Genomic DNA, 25,623 nt, shown 5'->3' on the forward strand with positions numbered 1-25,623 from the left:
TTTAGAACGTACAGTCACATTTTATTTCCTTTCTTGTTTGTTATAGCCAAGTAAATTAAACAATATCCAACATAAAAATGACTACCCTTTCCAATACAGAATATAATAAAAAGAAACAAAAGTCACTGAGCTCTTTTTTTAATTGTTGCGCACATGTTTAAAATGAAGTTATATATATATATATATATATATATATATATATATATATATATATATATATATATATATATATATATATATGAAGGAGTATATGTATACAAATATATATACTTAATAATTACAGAAAAATAATTTTGAGCTGCTTGGAAAGCATTTTTGCGGTTGTGCGGCTCATGACTCATGAGCGGCGGTCCAAAACCGAAAGCCAAGCTTGCATAACGAAAGTTATCGAAGTCTTTTTCAATTAACTCTAAAAACTAAGTTGCTTCGACCACTGACAAATAAGTGACATTTTAGATACATGTAGTTAACATGTTTAAACTTTGACTACTTATATTATAATATGAGAGACTTTGTCCATATATACAACTATATATGCATGAGTGAAATCTTATATTTTAGGATAGATACAGTAATAGACCTTCGAATAATTTCAACTCAACTTCTAAAATTAATATGGTTATACTCATATTTGTTTCAAAAAAAGTACTTGAAACTAAAAAAATTATAATTCTTAGATATGTTTACTGGTTTTGTATTAGTAATTAACAACCAAACAAGGTGTGAGCAGTAATTCATAATGAATTATCCAGCAGCAGTAGTAGTGTATATAAATAAAATAGCATAAATCCCTGGAAGTCAGGTCCCGGCCGGGATAGAAGCCGCAGCTAGCTGCTGATGAGCGCGCGGCGCGCGCACGTGCACCCGCGCAGGCCACCTCCCGGACTTTGAGGCCTCCTGCCGCTTCCTCCCATCGCCATCCACCGCGACAAATCGATCTCTCTCTCTCTCCCGATCGACGTAATGTAATATTCCTACAAATTAATTCCTCTTCCTCATATTTGTCTGAGGAAATTAATCTTCCTACCAATTAATTCCTTCTTCCTACTACCTTCGTCAGAACAAAATTAATCTAGTATGGAATGTGATATTTCTAATACAACGATTTTAGACAAACACATATGTTCAAACTTATAATAGTAGGAAATACCACATTCCATATTAGATTAACTTATTTCGGGACGGAAGAAGTATTTCTTCTATTTTTTTAATAAAAGGAAAATTAGTCTTCCATAAATTAATTAATTCCTTCAACGTACCGCGTACACATCCCGTGTAATGTCCACTGCACGTACACGCTCAATACCCATCTTTTCCGGTGGCCGGCCGGCCGGCCGCGGGCGACGGCGGCGGCGGCGGCATATGATCAATCGTTATCGATGTCGACCAACGGCGCCGGCCGCCGACTGCATGCCAGCTTGGGACCAGCGGGCCGGCCGGTATGGAGCGACGGTGTGGCACGTCGGCGCCGGCGATCGAAGACATGTCGCCGCACAGCCGGAGCACGGCCGGAAAATACATAGCTGGCTACATGTGTATAGAGCTAGTGGCATGCAGCAGAATATATACGTGAGTTTACTCAATGAACCAGACTGATGATCATGCGTGCAAGTTGGAGAGACTAATTGGAGATGGTGCCGAGATCGACAAGTATTTTACGTAGAGTTAATTTTTCGCATTTCTACGGAGGGAGAGAGATCAGTAACTTAGGGTGTCTAGTTCACGTTAAAATTGAAAGTTTGGTTGAAATTGAAACGATGTAGTGAAAAAGTTAGAATTTTGTATGGGTAGAAAAGTTTTGATGTGATAGAAAAGTTGCAAGTTTAAAGAAAAAGTTTGGAAGTAAACTCGGCCTTAATTATATTATTGCGATCGATCGACTTGGTAACTAATGCATAAGTCAACGGCTAGCTTAACTCACAAGCAAGCTTACGATTCAATGCTAGCTCGATCATCCAAAAGTGATAGCTGATCGATCGAACCCATATGTTTTTAATTTTTTTCTGTACCGATTGAAAATATACGTCCAAATCTAATTTGATTAAAGTTCATTCAAACTTTTCAATCTAATCAGGAAATTCTATTCTAAACACAGTCGAATAGAAATTTTAGGATGATTTTTATTGATTGTTGAATGAATTTACCTAGAGTTTTCGTTATTTGTTATCTAATAAACCATACTAATATTAGCCTCACTACGGTGCTCTCTACTAGTAGAAAACAATATAAACCATTGATCATTTGATCGAAGAGTTTAAATCTATTTATACTACCATCTAGTTAGCGGTAGTAGAGACATGGAGGGATATTATTGTAAAAAAAAAGGTGTGGGGAGATATAATTGTCATTTAGCAGTGACTAAACTTTTTTTTTTCCTTTTTTTGGCTTTTTCGATGAAATACGAGTGATGCTAGCGCAATGGATGATATATCGATTTAGCTAGGAAAAAACATAAATGACAAAGTAATTCTTAATCATTGTATTAGTAAATTACTAATTTACCCCTAATAATACGTACTAGTGATATAATACTATAAATAGAGAGCACCGGAGTATAATATATAGTACTCCTATGCTACCCCAACTACTGGTATAGTACGTACAATTTATAAATCAACAATCAATTAAGATCATTTTATTCTACTATACTAGCTACTCCATCCGTCTCAAATATAAGTATTTTAGCTATAAATGCTAGACAACTATGTGTCTAGATTCATAAATAAAAGTTGTTATATTTTGGGACGGAGGTAGTAGTAGTTAGGCTACCATAAAAGCTCTTCCAAAGATAAACTTATAGCCAAAATATATAGGGAAAGAGTACCAAGGGTGGTCTCTATGGGTATTATAGCTAGTAGAAGTGACTTCAACATTCTTACTATATGTAAATAAAAAAGAAATTCTATTACCAATAATTGAGATGAAAGTATAATTAGATATGATCCATTAGATTAGAAAAGATAAATGGTATAGATTTATTTCTACTACCACTAGAGATCATTGTAAAACACCTCATATGAGAAAATAGTTAATATCTGGCAACACAAACCAATTAAGCAGTACACACTTAGTTAGAAACCGAATATGATGTGTGGCATTTGTTGGAATTAAGCTAGCTTAATGGCTAGGTTAATTTTGAGGTATCTTCAACCAACTCACGAGGGTTCAAATGCTAAATTTTTTTCCATGCATTTTGATGCCTATGACAATATTCAGGCATGTGTAGAGAATCGATGTGTATGAGTGTGTGTAGTAGCTATAATACGGTGCATTTATTTACATATTTATATGTATCCAATTGTACTTAAAAAATCGATGTGGCATTTATCATTCAACGGATGACAAATTAAAATGGGTTTTTAATTGTCACATGACCCCCCATTTAATTCACAAGAAGTCAAATATCAGGTTTGAATATAATTTCAGATCGTATCACACGCGCGCTAACCGCAATGTTTGAACCATCACAAGATCTCTACTTGGGATAAGTAAATTATTATGAGTGATAACCAATGCAAAAGTTGAATCCTCACTTGAAACAATAACAAATTACTAGTAGCCTTTAGGAATAGATAATGAACAACATGTAGGGAATAGAAGAGAGAATAGAAATGGAATATGGAATAATGGAATGCAGGGCTTAATTCCCTGACTCCCACAAGGCTGGTCAAAGGATGATCTAAAGTTGTTTTAGTTTATTTATGAACTATATATAAAACTTTACACATGCATGCGCATGGACCATCATATCATATAGAACCTAACGTCTTCTCCTTTCAAGGAATAAATCCAAACCTATTTGGCTAGCTCTCTGTCAGTTGTCACGCACAATAAAACAAATTAAGCTTCAAGAAAATATATACTACATTGCACGTAGCAATTAATGATCTCTAGAGAGGGCATATATGCAAAAAAAGATCATCACTATTTGCAGATGGAGACATGTCATTGCTCCTTATGAGGCCATTTTTGTGGCCGGTGCGTCCCCTGGTCCAAAGACAACGCTCCTCCTTTCCTTTAGTCCTTCCAAAACCGGCCATGACCAATGCAAACACACTGTCACTGACTGACCATGCACAAATCAAATCATTATTCACAACAGCTAATCTCCATCACTCTCCCTACATGCCATAGTACTACTTTATATAACCCCATGTCATGTCCTTTGGGTGAGCATCTCAAATCAGATCATCTCAAGTTCCCAAACCCTAGCTATCTCTGCTGGTCTCCCCCAAGCTCTCCTTTATATAACACAAACTACATCATCTCCTTTCTCTTGTGTGCAACATCACAAACACAACCTTTCACTCCCATCTTGGCTTTCTTTCCTGTCTCTAGCTTAGCTACCTGTTGCTTCCAAGCTGAGAAAAACCAAGCAAAAGAAGCTGTTTGTGTGCCTTTCCAAGGTATAGATTTGCATGCATATACACTTTATCCTGTCCAGTTAGAAACTTATATAAGGACTTGTAAGTTTCTTTACTGAATTAAGGTTAAGTAAACTTGCTAAATGCATGAGTTTTCTGATGCATTGTGAATTTGTGGGTATTTCTCAGAGTGAAAAAAAAAATGCATCCTAATGGCGCGCCGCTGGCCGTGCCACCGGGTTTCCGGTTCCATCCGACGGACGAGGAATTGCTCTACTACTACCTGAGGAAGAAGGTTGCTTATGAGGCCATAGATCTCGACGTCATCAGGGAGATTGACCTCAACAAGCTTGAGCCTTGGGATCTCAAAGGTATAAACACATATGCTTGCTAATTAATTAACTAGCACTTCTTTAGAAAATGAACAAACTTACAAATGTATATGTTGTGTTGGTGCTTAATTTTTTTCACAAAATCACCTAACGATTTTAAATTTAACTTTATGAATATATTGATTAACATATATATGGTTGCATTGATGCAGATCGATGCAGGATTGGGACGGGGGCGCAGGAGGAGTGGTACTTCTTCAGCCACAAGGACAAGAAGTACCCGACGGGGACGAGGACCAACCGCGCCACGGTGGCCGGCTTCTGGAAGGCCACCGGCCGTGACAAGGCCATCTTCCTCGGCAGCGGCGGCGGCACGAGGATTGGCCTGAGGAAGACGCTGGTGTTCTACACCGGAAGGGCCCCGCACGGCAAGAAGACCGACTGGATCATGCACGAGTACCGCCTCGACGACGACAATGTCGACGTCCCGGTAAGCACCATCACCATTCTAATCGATTTCAAGCTAGATAGTTTAGATCAAGTAGAGTTGAGCTCTGATTAATGGCGGTTTCTTGGAATGTTGCATTGGATGCGTGCAGGAGGAAGGATGGGTGGTGTGTAGGGTATTCAAGAAGAAGAGCATCCATCAGAGGGGCTTCGACCAGCCGGACATGGCGGCGGCGGCCGACGAGGACGAGCTCCGGTACCAGCTGCTCCACGGCGCGGGCATGTCGTCGTCGCCGGTCGACCAGAAGCACGTGCTCCTCCAAGAGCAGCTCGTCGCGCACGGCGCCCATGGCGGCGGCTTCGTCGTCCCGGCGTTCGAAGCCTCCATGCACCTCCCGCAGCTCGCCAGCGCCGACGCGGCGCCGTGCGGCGGCGGCGGCGGCGGCCATGTCGCGTTCGCCTCCATGAACCCGCTCGACGCCGCCGGCTGCGGCTCGCAGAACATGATGACGATGAAGATGGCAGCGACATCCGGTGGCGAGATGCTGCTGATGAGCGGCGGCGGCGTCGACGGCGGCCGCTTCGGCGCCGCCGCCGACTGGTCGATCCTTGACAAGCTCCTGGCGTCGCACCAGAACCTCGACCAGCTCTTCCATGGCAAGGTCGCCGGAGCGCATCAGCAGCAGCAGCAGATGGCCATGGACGCCGCCTCGTCGTTGCAGAGGTTGCCGTTCCACCATTACCTCGGGTTGGAAGCTGCAGATCTTCTCAAGTTTTCTATGTAGAAATTTTTTAGCTATATGTAATGTAGTATCTGCTTCTTGATTAATTAAGCAGGCGAATTCTTGTTTTTTTTTCTCTTCTAGTTTTGTCAAATTATTAGTACTAGTTTCAGTTTGATAAGGTTAATATCGGAGTTCTGCTAGCTACTGGCCTACTGTTCTATAAGCATGTGTATACAGACAGTCTGAATGCCGTATGAACTTCTTTCTAAATGTTTCAATTCAAGTTTGTTCATCTCGAATTACTAAGCTTGTCATCTATAAGCTTGTCATGTGTAGGGTTGAAAGTGATTCGGATAATTTCCGACCGACCGGACCATTTTTCGAATACGGATAGTTTCGGTCGGATATATTCGGAAATTTTCGGATATGGAAACGAATACGAATATTTTTTTGCGGATACGAAAACGAATATGATATAGATGATATCCGCGGAATCGGATAACGGTCGGAAACTATCCGGTTTTTTTCACCGATATCCGACTTACAAGAAACCCTAGAAGTCTCCAATTCTCCATCCATTCAGATCCAGTCCACTCCCAGTCTCCCACCGTCCAGTCCCAGACAGAGTCCCACAGGCGCACGATTCCTCACCTCCTCATCGGCCGGCGCCGCCGTGGGGCCAAGCCGTCGTCGCCTCCTCGCTGCGGGGCCAAGCCGCCGCCGCCGCCGGGACCAATCGCCTCCTCGCCCAGTCGCCACATCGCCGCCATCGGAGCAACCCACGCCGGCTCTGCCGCGCCCCATTGCCTCCTCGCGCCGTCACGCGCCACATCGCCGCCGCCGGGCCAAGCCAACCAACGCCGCCGCCGCGGCGCCCCATCGCCTCCTCGCCTGCCTCACCGTCAAGCCCCAAGATTTGGTATGACTTGTAGAGTCCTCACTGATTTGATTTGTAGAGCTCCTCACTGATTTGATTTTGTTTTGTGTATATGTGTTATGTGGCAGATTTGTGATGAATTCCTCTCATGCAAGTAGCAGCAGCAGCTTCAGCTTATGCAGTGCGAGTGTAGCAGCATTGCAACACCAACTCAGCATTGCAGACTTCAGAGTTTAGACTAAAAAGATTGGTTGACAGTATCTGGCATGCCTAGTAGTGCTTTGCCTTTTCACTTCACATGATGATGGATGGTATTTCATAATATCAGTATGTCCAAGTTTGTGGTTGTTTATTATTAATTGCTAAATTTTGAAAATGTTGATATGTTCTATTAGAAAAAATAATGAGTTATATTTCTTCGTTGATTTGTGATGCTTAGTTTGAGGGGTTTTTATATTCCGATTAATATTCGTCACCGTATTCGTTTCGCTTCATATTTGCTCCGTATTTGTATTTGATAATATTTGATTCTGTTTTCATATCCGGGTATTCGTATCCGATTCCGATTCCAAAAAAAAAATGAAAACGAATACGATATAGCTAGTTTCCGACCGTATTCGACCCGTTTTCATCCCTAGTCATGTGCTCCTTGGAAGCGCGTATAAACAGAACGGCACACACACGCGGAGTAAGCTAGCGTAGATTAACTGTGGTGAAACTAAACTTTGACACCGATACTCGTATTTATGTCTATTTATTTTCTATGATAGGTGATGTATTTGTCAAAAAAAAAAAAGAAAAACGAGTCACCCATGTTAATTTCATTAATTTTAAAATATGCCAGCTCAGTTTTTTTGAGGTATTTATAAAGGGAGGATGTGCGTGTACATATTCATAGGGTGGGTGTATAGCGTCTATGTTTGTACTCCGTGATTGCTAAAGAAAAAAAAAAGAACGGCAGGCACGCCTTCTTGAAGATAAGTGCAAGGGCAATTTGACCCTCAAAAAATGCGCAAGGCTGATTCTAATTAGGAGGAATAATCGAGTGATACAGTGACTCGCCACTGGCCATGAGGTTCGCCTTGTTCCAGTTACACTTCACAGTCAGGAAGACATGGCCCACATGTCCGTCGCCCAACTCCATCCGGGCTGGGCTTGCTTTCATGTGGGTTTTGCTCGTGGCCCGAGCGTCCGCACTAGGCCCCAAATTAATATGGGCCGAACGTCAGTCACTGTTCTGTTCTGGCCCAAACTACTATGGCCCTTGCGTAAGAAACAGTAGTATCGGCCCAAAAGTAACGTGGCCAGTACGTTAGCCATAGTCCATTTCCGGCTCACTAACATGGGCTCTACGTTCGTCAGAATCGTCTCCAAAACCAGCAAAGGAGTTGGTTTGGGGGTTTTCGAGGATGAGGGAGATATTATACATGGTTTTACGGTTGAGGGAGACGATTCAACTAGAAGCAGGAGAGAAGGGAGGTACACTATTCTGTTTTAGCTGAAAAAAGTAAACTGTGGGCCACACGTTTCGCCGCACCACTGCCATATGTCGCTGCGGCGCAAGCTACAAAGACATTTCCAATTCTCCATCGATTTTATTCGTCTATACTCTCAAATAGTTATAATAAATCATTCAGCTATATTAAAAAAACATGATCTCCCCAAGTACTTCAATGAATCTCGCTAGCATGATCGCGAGAGAAAGAGAGATAATCCACATGTATATGCCCTTCGTCGTACTGCATCCAGTAAATATCGTTAGCAATGGAAAGGTTCATTTTGACTCCCTCAATTATGATCTCAATTTAATTCATATATGTTAACCTTAAAACCATGTACATTGTCACCTTTAAGTCTTTTAACTGTTCAAACTGGCTTATTTTGCCACCCTGAGCAATTTTGAAAGTGGTTTTATCCTACGCGGCATATTGACTTGGTCCCCCATGCTAACATGGTGCTTACGTGGCAACTAAATTCGGACAAAGATTAAAAAAAATGGTGGGTGTGGTCTTCGTTGCGTCACCCACATCATCAGCATTAGATGGAGGAAACAACATGATTATCTACGACAGTAGCAGCGAAGAGTACCGACGGTGGTGGTAGTGGTGAGAGGAGGAGGCACACTCCCAATCAGGGTTGGAAATTTCGGAAATTTTTGTCATTTCGGACCCCTCCGATACGATATTATTTCGGCTAAGTTTTTTTAATTTTTCGTGAATTTTGGTAATATTTGTTCAAACTTAACTAAATTTTGTTCAAAATTTTAGAAATTTCGGATCAAAATTTTGGTATATCGGTGACCTCCGATCAAATCAACTAAACTTAAAAAGTAAACCCTACTCCCAATCGCCCTCATCACAAGCAAGGACATCACACATCCGTTGGGGCCATGAAAGGGAGCCGTATGCGGTGGGTGAAGGCGTTCACTCCCCGTTCTCCCTCCTTCCTCTTCATGGTGTCCTTGAGAAAGCGGATCCACAACACTGACCTAGCCATCATGCCTGTAGTAGCTGCACGCAAGGCTGCCCGCCAAGCGTGTGTGACAAGAGCACCTATCCTCCCTGACCTCCGGATCCACCTACCACAAGGTGTGTGTCTCTGCGGCAATGTCAGGCTTCTCTACCCACAGGGTGCTGACATCCCCTTCCTTGCTGCCATGTCAGGGGCAGCTAGATTTCATGAAGTGTTGCTCAATCTGCTACCAGCCTCCGCCGTCACCAAGGGACCACCCCCACCGCTGTCTCCGCTACCACTTTGGGGAGGGCTCCACGGGGGCTTGATGCTCTTCTAGTTCTTCGTTGTCACCTCTTTCACCCTTGATGCGCTAAGTGCGTGGTGGCTACCGTCTAGACCCTGGGACTCTGCCATCATTGAGGGAATGGGGCTCTCCATGTCACTTTGCCCCTCCTTGCCCGCTGCCGGCCTGAGCATCAGGAGACCTCCGCCTTCACCCCCAGATACTCGAATCTCTCTACGACAACGACACGACCTTAGACCACCTCTGACACCTCCCAACGCATGCCGCATCCAGGGACCTCTTCACTGCCCACAGTAGGCCCCCCTCCTGTAGCGCACCACCTCCCTCTGCTCCATCTCCAAAGCTCCTGGACAACAGAGAGAGGGGTTGTTGGGGGGGGGGGAAGGGGAGAGAGAAGTAAGAAGAGCTCTTTAGGTTGACACATAGGTCCTGTTTTACTTTAATATTTTTCCCTTGAGAGATTGACATGTGGGGCCTCTATATCTTTTATTTTTAGTTGCTGACCGTTAATGGGGCACGTAAGTGCAATGTAGGACAAAACCACTGTCCAAACTGCTTGGAGAGTAAAAAATGAGCTAGTCTTGATAGTTAAGGGAGCCATTATATCTCTTGTGGTTGTGGGATATGAATTAGATTTCGACTAATAGATGAGGGAGTAAAAATGGACTTTATCCCATTACCAATCCACTCGTGCTGCACTCTACCAGGCTTTTGAGCTTATCTGTTGTCCAACACCAATGTTCTGTTGCTTCATCTCCTTTTCCCAAAGCTTGCAAGCCAAGTAAGGGGATGTCAGCACCCTGTGGGTAGAGAAGCCTGACATTGCCGCAAGACAAAAAATGTGTGTCCATGGAGAAGCACAAAAATGTTCAAGCACAAAAATGTCTAAAGCACAAAAATATTCTCCATGGACACACATGACAAAGCTCAAAAATGATATCCTACTTTCTTCATCAAACAAGGGCACAATTCTTCCTTCTAGGTTTTTTATACCATTTTACCATTGTCCAATTTCAGAAGATCTGGCAATACATCTATATTCAAGGCCTCCTTTGGAGGGCTTTTGGGAGCTGTGATCACTCCAAGAATCTTCAGCTCTTTCCAAACAGTCCAAATTTGCACTTCAAAAATGAATTATATCAGCGCCACGGGTACGAGGTACCATGTGCACCTCCTGGTTATCTTGGAGGGCATGATTTACACCCTTATCATAGGAACCAACAAATAGTGTGGTCTGCGTGGTAGTGGGCCTAACCAAGAGATGATCACTCTAGAGGCTCATGAGATCGTAACCACAACTACAATAGCGACCAAAACTAGCTAGAAGTGGTCGATAGAGACAGCCAAGCATGGTAGCGGAGCAACCACCAAGTAGAGTGGGCCCCCGCACAGTCTCGCGGCCACCTCTTCAATAGCGTGACTATTCTCGATGGCCTCCTAGTTAAGGAGGATGGGTGGGCATAGTATACGCTAGCGTACCCCGTCATTTCACATTAAATGCCTATGTTTACCACGGAGTCATTCCCTATTGAATGCAAGCGATTTGGTCCATCTAACACACCTAACCCAACCATCATCACCTGCCCAGGTTTCGTAAGATCATATAAAGCATGTGTGCCATTCGACATAGCCCGATCGATGAATCGGGAACCCATGGGTACACCATGACAAAGGACATGGTAGTATAGGCAAAAGTGGCATGGGTGGCTGCTGGCATTGTGGCATATGCTTTCACGCCCTCCATATGTATATAAGGGGCACACAACACCCACTAAAGAGGGAGAAAGACAGGAAAGTACAACACACTCGCACAATCATGAAATGGCTAAGTTGTAACACTCATCCATTCCACAACAATATATCTGAGCATGAATAGGATCGTTATCTTAGGGGAGGCCTGAATTTGGGTAATTTGCTCTTTGTTCATCGGTGAGATTAGTGTGATCACTGCTCTCAACCCCGCTGCCGAACACGCGGACCATGAACTAGTACGCCGACCACTACTCATCAATAGTTTAGTACCAAGAGACGACAAACACCTGATTTTCTTTTTTCCAAAATCTTACTATTTGCCTTTTAATCTCCAGCTCTTCAAATAGAGGAACAATTCTACTGTCAAGAGGAGATCCCCTCGTTGTTGTTGGCATGTCATTCAAATGATTATAAAAAAATTCAAAAAAATCAACAAGATAGATTAATACATGAAAGATTACTCTACAAACATGCAAGAATAGAGTACAGAGAATTCTTGTGCAAAATTTTCAGTAAATGTCTAAGCACAGGAGGTAAGGGGAAAAAATGTGTGCCCTTAAAAAATGTCTGTCGCCCTATAAAAAGCTCTTGTTCAATCCTATTTAACTTCCATACATGAACTAATTAACTAAATTACCGAAAACTTTAAAAATAGAGAAGCAAATTAAGAAACAAACCAACGGCAATTAAGCAATGTCACGACCAATGATGTACATTTAATTAACTCCCCTTAAACATGAGAACCTTTTGCATGGTTCCATGAGGTCAATCAAACAACCCCAACTCCAAGCTAATTACAGGTAAACGAGCGACGATGACGACGACGACATTCATTTGTCTAGCAAAATTTAAAACTGTTTCGACGAATTTTTCCAAAGAGCGAACTAATTTGATCCACGGATAAAAAACGAACTAAAGCGATCGATGAAGCTGAAGAAAAATCATTCCAAGAAGCTAGCAACAACTTCTGGATGAGATCTCTCTCCAACCTTGGCATGGTTGATTTGATTGAGCTTACATCATGGCCGAGCTGCTGTCGATGAGGCCCTGCCATGGCGTTGCTCCGGTGGCAGCGGCGGCGTTGCCGCCGATGCCGCCTCCAGCGACGACGCCGCCGGCGGCGCTGTTCCAGCCGTAGAAGTAGTCCGGCCTCGACGCCGACGACGATGCGCCGCCGCCGGTGTCCTTCGTCATCACAGCTTCGCCACCGTCGCCGCCGCCCTGCTGCTCGTCTGCACCACCAAGCGCCGGCGGCCACTGGCCTCCTCCCAGCCCCGCCATCACGCTGCCGTCCTCGCCGGCGTTCATCACTCCACCACCACCTCCTCCCATCGCATGATTGGCGAACAGCCCCTGCATCCCATGCTGCATCAGAGAACCAGAAAATGGCGGCAGCGGCGGCGGCGGCATCAGCATGCCATTGCCGGCGCCGGTGATGAGAGGCGCGTAGTAGCTGCCTCCGCCGCCGCCATTGCCGCCCATCTGATGGCTGTTGCCGACGCCGTCGAAAAGCCCTCCAACTCCCCTCAGCATGTCCATGAACGACGTGGTCGTCGACGACCCACCACCACCGCCGGGAGCCGCCACCGCCGCCGACAGGTTGCCGAACGCCCCGAACGACCCCAGCGAGAGGCGGTCGCCGGCGGCGGCGGGGAGCTCGAACCCGGTGGACACGAAGGTCGGGAGCACGTTGGGGAAGTCCGCGCACGGCGCCGCCATGGGCTCCGACTGCAGCAGCTTGCTGATCGCCGACGACAGCGCCGGCACCACCGGTGGCGCGGCGCCCACCGCAGGAGCAGGAGGAGACGCCGCCGACGCCGACGCCGACGAGGCCGACGAGCGCTTGCTCTTGCGGCAGCCGCCGCCGACGGGGACGTTGCGGAGGGAGCCGCCCTGGGTCCAGTAGCGGCGGCACTCGCGGCAGAAGTAGCGCGGCTGCGCCATGCTGTAGTTGTTGTAGTAGCAGAACTTGGTCTTGATGGAGTTGCACCGGGGGCAGCACGGGCTGCTCTTCTTCATCATCTCCGCCGCGCTCTTCACCGCCACCGCCGCCTCCTCCTCGTGCTGCTCCGCCTTGGTCGTCTTCACCACCGTGGGCTTCTCCTCCACCGGGGATAATGCGCCGCCGCTCGCCATTGATCACCTCCTGCACACAATAGCCATAATGGTTCAAAATTAAGCACGGTGAGTGTCTCTACGGTGGTCTCTACTGGTAGCATTTTATTATTGGTATTATCGTAGGTATAAACATAGAAGCGATAATGTGATATCTCAATAGTTGATATATGAGTTCTACTATTGTTAAAAAAATTATTCTATTACCGATATTATTTGAGATGGTAGTATAAAGATATAGTATGATTTATTGGATTATAGAGAAGGTGAAATGAATAAGTTGATTCTACTAGCTACCAGTAGAGATCCTATGCAAAACACATGAAGCATGGTATATAAATGAATATGATCACATAGTTAATTAATTACATTACCATATGAAAACTTCAACAACAATCTTACAATCATATGGTGTGGGAGTGGTCCTTTGTTTTCTGTCTTTTTTTCTATCTTTTTTAATAAAATGAACATCAATATGAGGAGGTTGATTCTTTTTCACTCGGATCTAGACCAACAACTTGAACACGCACTGTTTTTTTTAGGAAATTAATAGGTTTAATTTAATATGCGACAAAATAGGCATTAATTCAACGGTATTTTAATCTTTCTGCCACCCACGATTTAAGGAAATATGTTGCGTCTTATTTTTCTTGGATTGTTTCATAACTGTTACTTGCCTACGAAACCAAAATTGATGTGAAGAGAATTCCTACCAAGACCTTATTTTCTATCACAACATACAATCATATGGTGGGAGTGGTTCTTTCTTTTCTTTCATTCCTTTTCCATATTTTCAAATAAAAATGAACACTGGAATTAATATGGTTGATTTTCTACAACCAGCAATAGCCACAATAGTTCAAAGCATAGTTTATGTGTGTGTTTATATTTGTGTGTGTGTGTGTGTGTGTGTGTGTGTTTGTTTGTGTGTGATCAAACAATTAATTAATTATGTTACCCTATGAAAACCAAGTATAATCATATGTGGGATTTTGCTTTCTTTCATTTCCTTTCCATATTTTGAAATAGAAATGAGTGCTAGAATAGGGAGGTTGATTCCTTTTTTTTTCACGCGGACTTAGCGCAAGAAATTGAACACAAATTTCTTTGGAGGAAATTAATATGCTTAATTTAATATGTGACAAAATAGGCGTTAATTCGATTATTTTTAGCTTTCTGTCCACCCGCGATTCGAGGAAACACGTTACGGCTTATTTTCTTGGACTGTTTCATAACTGTTGCTTGCGTACGACCAAAACTGACGAGATAAGACAATTCCTAGTAAGACTTATTTTCTATGCGCGACAAATCTATGCGTGTGACAACTAGCTACAGAATTCTCGTGCATACATGGATGAACAAGGAATAATATGAGGATTTTTTTTGAAATAGCGTACTTATTGATCGCTCACCGCAAAATCAAGAGATGAAGAGGTTTCAAAATTAAACTATAATAAAGGGAATACCAAATCATTTGGATGCAGCGTTGATTTCTTTCGAAACTTTTACAAGTAATTGAACCATAGACCGAGCAAAAGAAACAAATCGATTTGAGATCATGCTAGCTGAACACCACCCTAGAATCCTAGATATATAGGTAGATGGTGCTGGACTATGAATTTTTGTACGCATACCAAGATCGATCCATAGCTAGATATATAGGAACCCATATGTGTTCATGTAGATGCAAAAGAACAACCGAATGAAGTGAAACACATACAAATACATGTAATACTCTTGCGTATATATAGAATCTAGTCGCAAATAGATCAAGAAATAGTTAAATCAAACTTCTTGAAGACTACCAACAAGACTATATATATATATATATATACAATCAAAAGAAGAAAGCGAAGATCTTTTCAACAAAAAAAAAGGGGAGAAAGCGAAGACGCCGGAGAAACATAAGTACCTGTTGGTGAGAGATCTAGCTTGCTTGAAACAAGCAAAGTCGATCGAACGGAGGAGTGAACCGAGACGACGAAGAAGAAAGAAAAGCTAAGCGAAACGATGAAGAAGAGGAGGAGCAGGAGCAGGAGGGGGAGAAGGAGGAGAGCCTCCCCTCCTTTAATAGTAGCTATAGACAGACGGAGAGGAGAGAGCCGTCGAGAGAGATCTACCCCGCAAGCTAGTGCAAACGATGCGTGGGGCATGTGAGGTAGAGTCGTAGCCAGAGAGAGGGGATGAATTGAAATAGGTAGAAACCAATGCAAACCTGACGCCGGATTTATGTGGAAACAGCCGGCCACAGCAACGTCATCCATCCAACCAACCAACCATCCGTCCATTCCATCCAGCCAGAGCCATCTCTAGGCTCTACTGCTCTAGCATACAAATGCATGGATGGATGGATGCATGGAATGGATGGCTTGCAAGTCTACTGCTCTGTGCCGTGGCTTGTAGCTGTAGGTAGCAACGGAAAGGAGAGAGATTTGGGAGGGATGAAGACAAGAGGCAATCATGTCAGATGAAACAGCTTCTTCCGGTGCAAGAAGCCTTCCCTGGACCGACCGTCCGTCGACGCGGCGGTGACGCCGTACGTCCATCTCCCTCCATGCCGTTTGCTTGGCTTGTTGGCTTCGGCGAACTAACTGCGTTGTCAGCAAGTGGGCCCCGGCCAGAAGACATGCATGGATCATGGATGCTGCAGGTAGTGCTGGCCGGTCAGGTCATGGCTCGATATGATCTTCACGCGTACGTCACTTGCTGCATGGATACGTGTGTGTATGCATATGCAAATGCGTCTCATGTTCTTGACGACGCCTTCCTCTCGCGATCTCTAGCTCCCGCGTCGTCTCGATCTGAATGTGTGTGTGTATGGTGCGTGACAAGTGGATGGGCGTCCATGGCGACCATCACGTATGCTGGTTTGTTTATTTATATATGCGCGGATTACTTGCGGATCGAGTTGAAGGTATACCAACAAGTGGTGAGCCATCCGGTTCCTATGATCAGTTCCTGGTGCCTCACAACGGTCACGTTCTTTTCAGCTACTCCACCGGATAAAAAAGTATGTTTTCTTAAAAAAAAACTTTGAATACAATTTGAAAATATACCTTTTTTTCAATATTTTGTGTTTATATACATGCGTGGAAAATATTTGCACAAATATACCTCATCCACACAACGGGGACGTGGGACTGAGGCGGTGCCGCTCTTCCATTCCACAGGACCGGCGGTCGCACAGGACGGCCGTGCGGCACCGCCTCACTCACGCAGCCCGGGAGAGCGGCAGCGCGGTGCAGGGCGGTCCTGCGTGCGACTGGCACGGGTGCCGCACGACGGCGCTATGCGACTGCTATGGTCCCGCGCCACAGCGCCGCACGGCTGGCTCGGTCCCGCGGAACGGCGCCGCACGACCGCCTTAGGACAGCGTGCGACCGCCCTTCACTACGCTGTTGCTCTCCCGTGCTGCGGAAGCGAGGCGGTACCGCACGGCTGTCCTGCGCGACAGCCGGTCCCGCGGAATGGAAGAGCGGCACCGCCTCAGTCCCGCGTCCCCGTTGCGTAGAGGAGGTATATTTATGTAAATGTTTTTTATGCATGTATATAAACACAAAATATTTTTAGAAAAGGTATATTTTCTTTTTTTTGTCAAAAAAACTTTACCGTATTATTGGGATGATTTGTTCTAATCTATTTGTTAAGTTTAATTTTTAGAATATTTATATTAATTTATTCATGTAGTTGAGTACGTATAATCTGTAACAATAGTCCGGTGAATGCAATCTCCGGAATTGTTCGGTGCGAACTTAAGGATCGATTTTACGAGGTATTGCTTGGCCAAGAAAAATACGTACCATTCATCTATCATAGCTATTTTACAATAGCATCTTCAGCGGTTCTATTGGATCTGTTTTTCGAAATGGACGACTATTGTGGTATTCAAAAGCCATTGTGAAATTGTAGTTTGTCCAAATTTTGATTGATTCTCTATATGCCCTCTCTTCCACCAACGATAAGATCGGTGGGGATGTGAAACAACATAGAGTGACTATGATTACGATGAATGTGATGGAAAAGAAGGCTCTATCTTTTTGTTTACTGGTTCTTATTTTACTTAATACAAGTAAAATATAACATGCCCAAGGTTGCCTTTAATTTGCTAGAAAAAAAAGGTAAGCCTTTCGTTGGAAAAAAAAGGGACGAATAAGATTAAACGCAATTCGAAAGATGCATCCGTAGTAGTTTTTTTCCCCAATTCTCTGTAGCTTCGAAATAAATGGACATACGTCACTGTTCAGTGTCAGCTAATAATGATAACAGTGGTAAGTAGTGACATATCACTGTTCAGTAACCCCTATGTGTTAGCTAATAATGATAACAAGTGGTAAGTAGTTGCAGATTCACTAATTTTAATTTTATGAACAGCGGGTTGATGACAACTTCACCACTCACCACCATCACTTGTTTTTTTTTTAACGAGTATAGATATGCTCATTTTGTTTGCTACCAACATTTGTTCGAGTGTTTGGGCTTTAATTTGATTTGCTTACCAAATTTTCATTGCCAACCACATTTACACTGTCGAATGTCGATAGATGACGTACAAACGTAAACGTGCACATCGTGCATACACGTCCGTATTGCTGCTGTCAGGTTCGTACAAGGGCAATTGCATAATAACTAGCCGTGATATACGTACATACGGAGTACATGCGTATACGTACGCATCCGTTACGGGCCGTTGGGTTGGTGTAGACTTGCATCACGTTGGCACAGACGATTGATTCGGTTTGGACATGCAAATTATACTTCTCTCCATGGACTTCAGTTATACACGACGAGAGAAGAGAAGATCAGATGACCGGATTTTTTTACATTTCGACCCTTTTAAAAACTTAGTTTACAAATTGAACCTAAAAAGCTTATTCCAGGAATAAACCATTTTCTTCTCGGTGCCGGTGACCTTGGCGCCCTTGGCACCCAACAAGGCTAGCACCGATACCCTCACCCCTCTAGAAGCCAAGATGTAGAGGGATCGGATCAATCAGCACCAAAGAGATGGATGCCGAAAACCTTACATATAAACTAATTTTTTTAAGAAAGGGTCATAATGTAAATATTTTTCTTACAAATAGATCCTCAGCACCATAGAGGCTAGCATTGAGGGCCTATTTGTAATGAAAAAATATTTACATTTTAACCCTTTTTACCCAAAAAATGGATATATTCCTAGAATTAGTTCTCTAGGGGCCTATTTGTAAATTATTTTTAAAAAAGGGTTAAATGTAAAAAATTCTAGGAAGAGAAGACCAGCTAGCATTGCTCTGCTCTGCTCCAATCAACACGTCCCAATAATTCAGTAGTATAAAATACTTTGACTTTTTAACACATGGTACTTATTTCATGTCTTGATTGTATGTTTAGCTTCAACCATTGCACTGCATGAGAAATCATCCTCTGGAGCAGAAACTACCAAAAGTATTCGCAAAGTATACCTCCATAAATAACAGTTCACCAAACTGTACTGATTAGACGTGTACATAAATAGATCATGCATAGTCTGGAAAAAAGTAGATAAAAGTATGGATTCCCGAAACCAAATAGCCGTATATAGTACCAGTAATAGTAGGATTGCAACAGCAAAATGGGCAACCGTGGAGCTTCCTTCTGCTTACCTTTGTGTATACTGAGATTATCTCATCTTTAGTGAAACTATCTTTCTGACTGCCTACATCATGTAAAGAGACAATCAGGTCTGAGAAATAAAAACCTCAGAAGGATAGCACTGGGTATCCATGGGCAGTACTTTGTAGTTCAAAGCATGCTCTGCAACAGATCAACAAATATTAAACAAACCATATTATGTACAACTGCAATAGGATGAGAAAGAATAGAAGCTGACCTTAACACCTTGCCTTCCAAACCTCAGTTATGTACAGGTTGAATACATCTGATGGCGTACAAAATAGTGAACGCTCTCCATGGCACATCCATAAACCAGAGTTTTCACCATAACATCACCTAGATGATATTTCCCCTTTCCTTTCCCCTTGCATGATATTGCTACTAGGCATTATCCACCTCCTCACCTTACATATCATCAAAAGTGAAAGGTGAGATTCCATGAGTTGAAAACAAAATTTCCCTTGAAAATAGTGTTAAAGTCTTACTTGGAAGCTGTAACACCTCAAATTCAAAATTGATTTCTAATTACATGACCCACTGACTAAAGCACATTTGGAGGTTTTGAATTTGAAAGCTTGTGGAAGAAGGGGTGGCAACCACTACAGTTAGAAATACTAGAAGTTATTGATTCGTAGCGGAGGGAACAATAGAATTTCATCTTCCTTTTTCTGAATCCAGGAGGCAACAACAGAATTAGTTGCCTGCTTGCCAAACACATTTAGGCCCTGTTTAATTCCCAAAAGCTTTTTCCCAAAAACATCACATTGAATCTTTGGACACATGCATGGAGTATTAAATAATAATAAATTAAAAAACTAATTGCACAGTTAGGGGGAAAATATCGAGACGAATCTTTTGAGCCTAATTAGTCCATGATTAGCCATAAGTGCTCCAGTAACCCACATGTGCTAATAGCGGATTAATTAGGCTCAAAAGATTCATCTCGCGGTTTCCAGGCGAGTTATGAAATTAGTTTTTTCATTCGTGTCCGAAAATCCCTTCCGACATCCGGTCAAACGTCCGATGTGACACCCAAAAATTTTCTTTTCGTGCACTAAACAGGCCCATACTGGCAATCTGCATACACATGTCACCAGTCCAAGAGGCCTCAAGAGTCAAGGAATCTCATCTCACTGTCTTCCCTGAAAATTCAAGAAGCTGCAAAATATACTATTTTACACAACAGAGAAGAGAAGACTCAGCAGTGCTCCCAATGACATCAACACGCAAGTATGGACTCTCCTCTCCTATCCACCAAACAACTATCAACCAGACCCACCAGTAGTGAGGTAATATAAACAGCAGAGTTTCAGCCCATGATGTGATGCAAAAATATCTGCAATTAAACTACAAAAATATATTTGAGATGCCACACAATCATTTGGAAAATAAACAACATGAAAATATTATCCAGTAGGGAACTCACTACTATTTCAGCCAGCAAAGAAGATAAAGCATCACGTGGCAAGAAGCCTCAGCAGCATAAAATAAATCACCGCACACACCTGTGGCTTATCACTGCAGTACTGCAAACTGAGGTTCCATGTTTATTTGCAACTCAAGCTGAACAAAACAAATCTAAACAATCTTGACAAAAGAGACCACAAAACTAACTCTGCAAAATTTCAGGCAATACACTAGATTCCTAATTCCTTTTAATCAAAGCAGCAGCAACATAAATGGCACATCAGCTGAAATACACTACTACGCACTGATGTACTCCCGGTTTCGGTGCAATTATGAAAATTTGGATTATCATAAAAATATGTATTAACTGGAAAAACAAAGTTCTTGAGCAAAGGCGGATGAAATGGGAGATAGATGAATACATCATGTTATGCAACACCTGATCCAGCACCCAAAATAGCCAAGAAAATATATAGAACACAACAAACACAAAACCATAATCACCATTGTCTAAAAAATACTAAGCAGCTGAATTGATAGATTATTAGCCTATTAGACTCCAATCGGATGGAGTACAAAGTTCACCATAGCCAAAGAAAAGAAAATAACAGCAAAGACATTATTGTCTTCTCTGAACTAATAGTAAAGCCACATCTATCACCCTAAACTAATCACAGGATTCATAACTCACAAGAGATCTTTTATGTCATATTCCTCTTGTATTGCTCTCTTCGATATTTCCCTCTGCATGAAGAACAATATATAAATCATCAAGTGGAAATAATGTAGATACTGAATTGCCAATTTGATAACACTTAGAGTGCTATCAAATTGCTTTACAACTAGAAAATTCAATACCACATAATTTTTCTCACAATTCATTTTTAAAAAACGTTTACTATAATTTGGAAATCAGTCTGGCACAGATTCAGAATTAGCAAAGCTATCTACAGTCTGTTAGACAACTAACCTTTATCTGTGTGGTAATACTTCCAGCACCCTGATTTAAGTTCCTTGCTATGGTTAATAAACAAAGCAGAATGCCACAAAATATAGAACTTCAGAAACCGATAAACAAATAGTGCATACCTGAAATTGTTTTACTTCCCAAGATACATCGGCCCAGGTTTTTGATTCTATGTTCTCCCACAATATAGGAGCTTGAACAGTCTCCACATGCTGGATAAGCCTTAAGCTACCTGTTGTACAATATAATTTGGAGACAGAACATTAACCCATGCTCTACATAATAATATGTTGTCCCGGTATGGTCAGTTCGTTGATATGGAAAAGACTAGCCTTACTTGTAACAAAGGCCTCTTCCCAAAGTTTGTGTTTGGACCACGATGGTGAAACCTCCCGGAATGGGATTCCAATATCATGGCATACCCTGGTCCAAGCAAATAGAACTTCTGTTACAAGGCATAAGGATTTGACATTATCTCTAGCATATGAAACCCCAGTTAGAAACCCAGCATAGATTGTTCCCACCGATGAATTCATTTAAACAAGCAAATGCAATTTTCTAGTGCATGTCACTGTACCTAGTATGCTAGTTAGTATGTAAATTCATGAGGTGAAGGAAAGGTAATCCAAACTATGTCATTCTAGGGAATCTGCAAAGAGTTGCACATCTTCGCATTAAGATAAAGAAAAAATCTAAACCTAGACATGAGTCCAAGTTGGAGCTATTTTATCAGTAGCCTGAGTTTTTATTCACCATCTGGTTATTTTTATTTAGAAGTACAAATCACAGTACATAGAACTGAAGAAAGAAGTGGATACTTACTCTATCACTATCTGACGCATAATACCAGGGAGAATTCCATCACCCAGTGGAGCTGTTTGCACTTCAAACTCATTAGCTGTCATTTCAACAGATAAAGGCTTATTCAATGGATGCTCCTCCTCCTGAAGAAACATGATAAAAAAACAACAACATTTATCAGGGAGGCATCCAAAACATAGGGTAATTGGACCAACTGGCATGAAAACAAATAGGTGGAAAGCACACCTTTCACTTGTGCATTATAATCATACCGATTGCCGATCGAATTGCTACTGTTATTTTAGTTTGACCTTCTACTCTATTTTATTTCTCGGTTGTTTCGGTAGGCGATATCCAATAGCATGGGACTAATAACTTTGTTTGAATTCCAAGAAAACCGAATCCTAGCATGAGGCTAACCCTGCGGCAGACAACGAAGAAGTTAGTGATGCTGCCTTCAAGAATATGGTCTCCATCGTTTGTCAACAAGAGCTCCGTCACCCCAGGAGGCCTCATCTTCTCCATGCTCTTCCTCATCCTGCATGACATACACCAATACACACACAGTGATGCATCAAAATGACTTAGAATGCTCGTAACGAAGAGGCAATGCAAAAGGGAAAGAGGAGCAGAGGAAGGCGACCTGGCCCATGGCGCGTACTTGGCGGCAGCGGCGTCCCTTCCCCTCCCAGCGACGGCAAGCCTCGCCCCGGCCTCTCCGAAGACCGGAGGCACGTAGGCCCCCAGGTGCACGCACACCTCCAGCTCCGACTCCTCCTCGGCCGGAGAGGCCCTGAGCAACGCCGTGAGCGCCATGTCCTCGCCGGGCATCTCGTCGAGGGCGACCCGCACGGAGCGGTTGACGAGAGGCTCGATCCCTCTCAGCGAGTCCTCGAACGGCTTGCGGGACGGCGGCGCGGCGAGGCCGAGGAGATGAGGGTGGAAGCGGGCGAGGAGGCGGGTGGAGTCGGCGAGGCGGAGGAGGTGGCGCGGCCACCAGAGGAGGCCACCGGCGGCGGTGGCGCGGGCGGTGGTGTAGGCGCCCGGGGTGGAGTCGAGGAAGGAGGCCGCGGAGGGTGGTGCCTGCGGGGAGACGGTGCCGTTGGTCACGAGGACGGTGGCCGGCGGCGGCGGCGGCGGCATCGCCGGAGTTGCGGTTGAGTTTGGACTTGGATTGGTAATTCCGTTCTTGCGAGACTGAGGAGACACATGTAGGCTTATTGGGCCTCCTCCAATATATAAGGAATAAGTCCACTTGCCGTCCCTCGTCGTCACATCGAGTTTAATAAACATCCCAAGAGCACAATATCAGAAATCTTCACCCCCCATCTCGTCAAACCGTTGTCAGATCCCATGGTAGTATGAATGAGTGGTTTTGTTGATGTGGCTTCCTAGTCAGAAAAAAAATTAGAAAACATGTGGGGTCCACTTGTAAGTGGCATACATCCTCTTCCTCTACTCATATCTCCTCCCAAACCTCGCTCAAACACAGCGTGTGTCATGGAGCGCGATGGCCAAGGTCATCGTCCGCTCGTTCCCGACCCATGGCCCCTGGCAGGGAAGCAGAGGGGCCGACATGCAAACTGCATGGGTCACTGCCTCGGTGACTCACGTTCACGAAGACAGCAAGAGGATCAACGACTCCAGCGCCGCCTTGAGCTCCATGAGTGAGTCCGTCTCCACGTTCCCCGTCGTTGCCACCCACGACCGAGGATGTAGTGGCAACGGTCCCCTAAGCCCTGATGCCACACCTGCCTCTCCAACTCCATGACTTGGCCGCCTCTCCCGTCCCCTTCACATATCATGGTCGTGATTTACTCTGCCAACTAATGACGCCACGACCTCGGTCGAGCTCCTCGACTGATGGACAACCTTCTGCCCCCCAAGCCTTGACGCTGTATCAACCTTCTCCAATTCCAAGACCTGTCCTCCCTAACCCCCACACCACGACTTCCTCTCCACTAGCCGACGACGCCTAGACCTTGGTCGGGCTTTGTAGCTAAAGGACAGCCTCATGCCCCCCAAGCCTCGACGATGCATCCACCTTCTCTAAATCCAATACCTAGAGATCCCTTTGTCAGCCATAGTGCGACTACCTCTCCGTCAACCAATGGCGCCTTGACCTCGACTGGACTCCGGGTTTCTTCTCCGGTTGACCGATGACCGCTCATCATCGCCATTCTACAGAGCCAGGGATCACACTGCCTCAGGCTCGTCTTCTGCTTGAGCCAACACCCTTTCCACCCAGCACCACTAAGACATCTCCTCTATCGACCTCGCATACGTGGTTAGGGCAAAATATAGAAGAAAGAAGTGGGGCACGTACATGTGGGGCCAACATATTTTTTCCTTCTCATGTACAAGTGGGCCCCATATATTTTTTTAATTTTTTTTTCTAACTAGGATGCCACGTCAATAAAACTACCCATCCATACTGCCATGGGACCTAGCTTGGACGATTTTGTCAAGATGAAGGGTGAAGATTTCTAGTATTTAGGATGTCAATTAAACTCGACATAAAGATAAGGGACGGTAAGTGGACCTATTCCCCAAGATAAATATACCAAAAAAAATTAGCTAGAGTTATTTCCCTGACCGGTGGACCAACAATTAGTTGTTCACTTTATATTTTCATGTTTCTATCGAGTTTGAAGAGTGTTCTTGAACTGTAATAACAGATATAATGCATCTCTCAATTTAAAATTATGGAGTAACCGAGATCCCAGGAGTGTATTGTGAATGGTTTCGATTGATATGACGTATTGACTGCAATCAACTCAGCAAGATACCCCTCCAAATCCGAGCCTGCTTTAGTCTAGATCTTAAAATAAACAGCTTAAAATTGTTCTGTTTTCTTCTTCGGAAAAATTGTTCTGATTAAACCTTCAAGGTGACCTAAACAAAGTTTAACAAATATATCAATCTGATAAAACCAGAGAAGAGGATGCAGTCTGAAACAGAGGTCTGCATACATTTTCGGCTTATGAACTCTTATCCATTTTTTTAACTTAGATAGAGGTAAACACATTGGCTCCAATACTTCCTTGCTCTTCAACCACATTACACATATACTTGAGAGACTAATGCTAGCAATGACCCCAACAGTGAGAATGGTTTACGGGCCATAACCCATAACAATTTTTAAAACAAATGTGTCGACATACATTATGTGGGGATTAACACCCACAGATTAACATCAGCATTGTCAGCCATACAAAATACGAAGCAACGCGAACGACACATCAAACACAAATACATTTAATCTCTAAAACAGAACAGGATGCATATATAAGATTAGAAATGACATGAGTGGATGCAAATACTGTTCAGGCGATGAATTGAAGAGCTGGTAAGCAAGGCACATGTATAACTTTGATTGCAGTAGTAGTGTCACGCATAGCGGCGAAGATGGTTTCTGATCTTGGTCATCATCTGAGGTGTTGGCCT

The 25,623-nt window shown here is 43.6% G+C and overlaps 3 protein-coding genes and 1 long non-coding RNA gene across 9 annotated transcripts; 2 read left to right on the plus strand and 2 right to left on the minus strand.

The window, feature by feature from the left end:
• Positions 1-4,278: 4,278 nt before the first annotated feature.
• Positions 4,279-6,167, plus strand: LOC4328901 (NAC domain-containing protein 76-like). The gene is made up of 4 exons (XM_015769396.3): positions 4,279-4,406; positions 4,554-4,735; positions 4,909-5,186; positions 5,296-6,167. Exons 2-4 carry the CDS (start codon positions 4,567-4,569, stop codon positions 5,926-5,928), a joined length of 1,080 nt encoding a protein of 359 aa, XP_015624882.1. The 5' UTR covers positions 4,279-4,406; positions 4,554-4,566; the 3' UTR covers positions 5,929-6,167.
• Positions 6,168-6,455: 288 nt separating this feature from the next.
• LOC136355088 (uncharacterized) lies at positions 6,456-7,183 on the plus strand. The gene is made up of 2 exons (XR_010739169.1): positions 6,456-6,787; positions 6,874-7,183. It is a non-coding gene; the product is annotated as an uncharacterized lncRNA (long non-coding RNA).
• A 4,736-nt stretch (positions 7,184-11,919) lies between these two features.
• On the minus strand, positions 11,920-15,569 carry LOC4328903 (dof zinc finger protein 3-like). The gene is made up of 2 exons (XM_015768255.3): positions 15,283-15,569; positions 11,920-13,401 (listed from the first exon to the last, which is right to left on the minus strand). The coding sequence occupies exon 2, from the start codon at positions 13,389-13,391 to the stop codon at positions 12,270-12,272; it is 1,122 nt and encodes a 373-aa protein (XP_015623741.1). The 5' UTR covers positions 13,392-13,401; positions 15,283-15,569; the 3' UTR covers positions 11,920-12,269.
• Positions 15,570-18,795: 3,226 nt separating this feature from the next.
• On the minus strand, positions 18,796-23,355 carry LOC4328904 (uncharacterized). 6 transcript variants are annotated; one of them, XM_066308013.1, is made up of 10 exons: positions 22,820-23,355; positions 22,597-22,714; positions 22,198-22,319; positions 21,713-21,798; positions 21,498-21,607; positions 21,379-21,408; positions 21,100-21,152; positions 20,428-20,534; positions 19,219-19,405; positions 18,796-19,044 (listed from the first exon to the last, which is right to left on the minus strand). In XM_066308013.1, exons 1-8 carry the CDS (start codon positions 23,317-23,319, stop codon positions 20,459-20,461), a joined length of 1,095 nt encoding a protein of 364 aa, XP_066164110.1. In that variant the 5' UTR covers positions 23,320-23,355; the 3' UTR covers positions 18,796-19,044; positions 19,219-19,405; positions 20,428-20,458. The 6 variants fall into 6 exon arrangements, with proteins under 6 accessions (XP_066164110.1, XP_015623024.3, XP_066164112.1 ...); XM_015767538.3 differs by having other exon boundaries at positions 18,796-19,142; positions 19,219-20,348; XM_066308015.1 differs by lacking the exon at positions 20,428-20,534 and having other exon boundaries at positions 18,796-19,142.
• Between the last annotated feature and the right edge of the window lie 2,268 nt (positions 23,356-25,623).

Source organism: Oryza sativa, chromosome 2 (genome assembly GCF_034140825.1).
Source record: "Oryza sativa Japonica Group chromosome 2, ASM3414082v1".
NCBI lineage: Eukaryota > Viridiplantae > Streptophyta > Magnoliopsida > Poales > Poaceae > Oryza > Oryza sativa.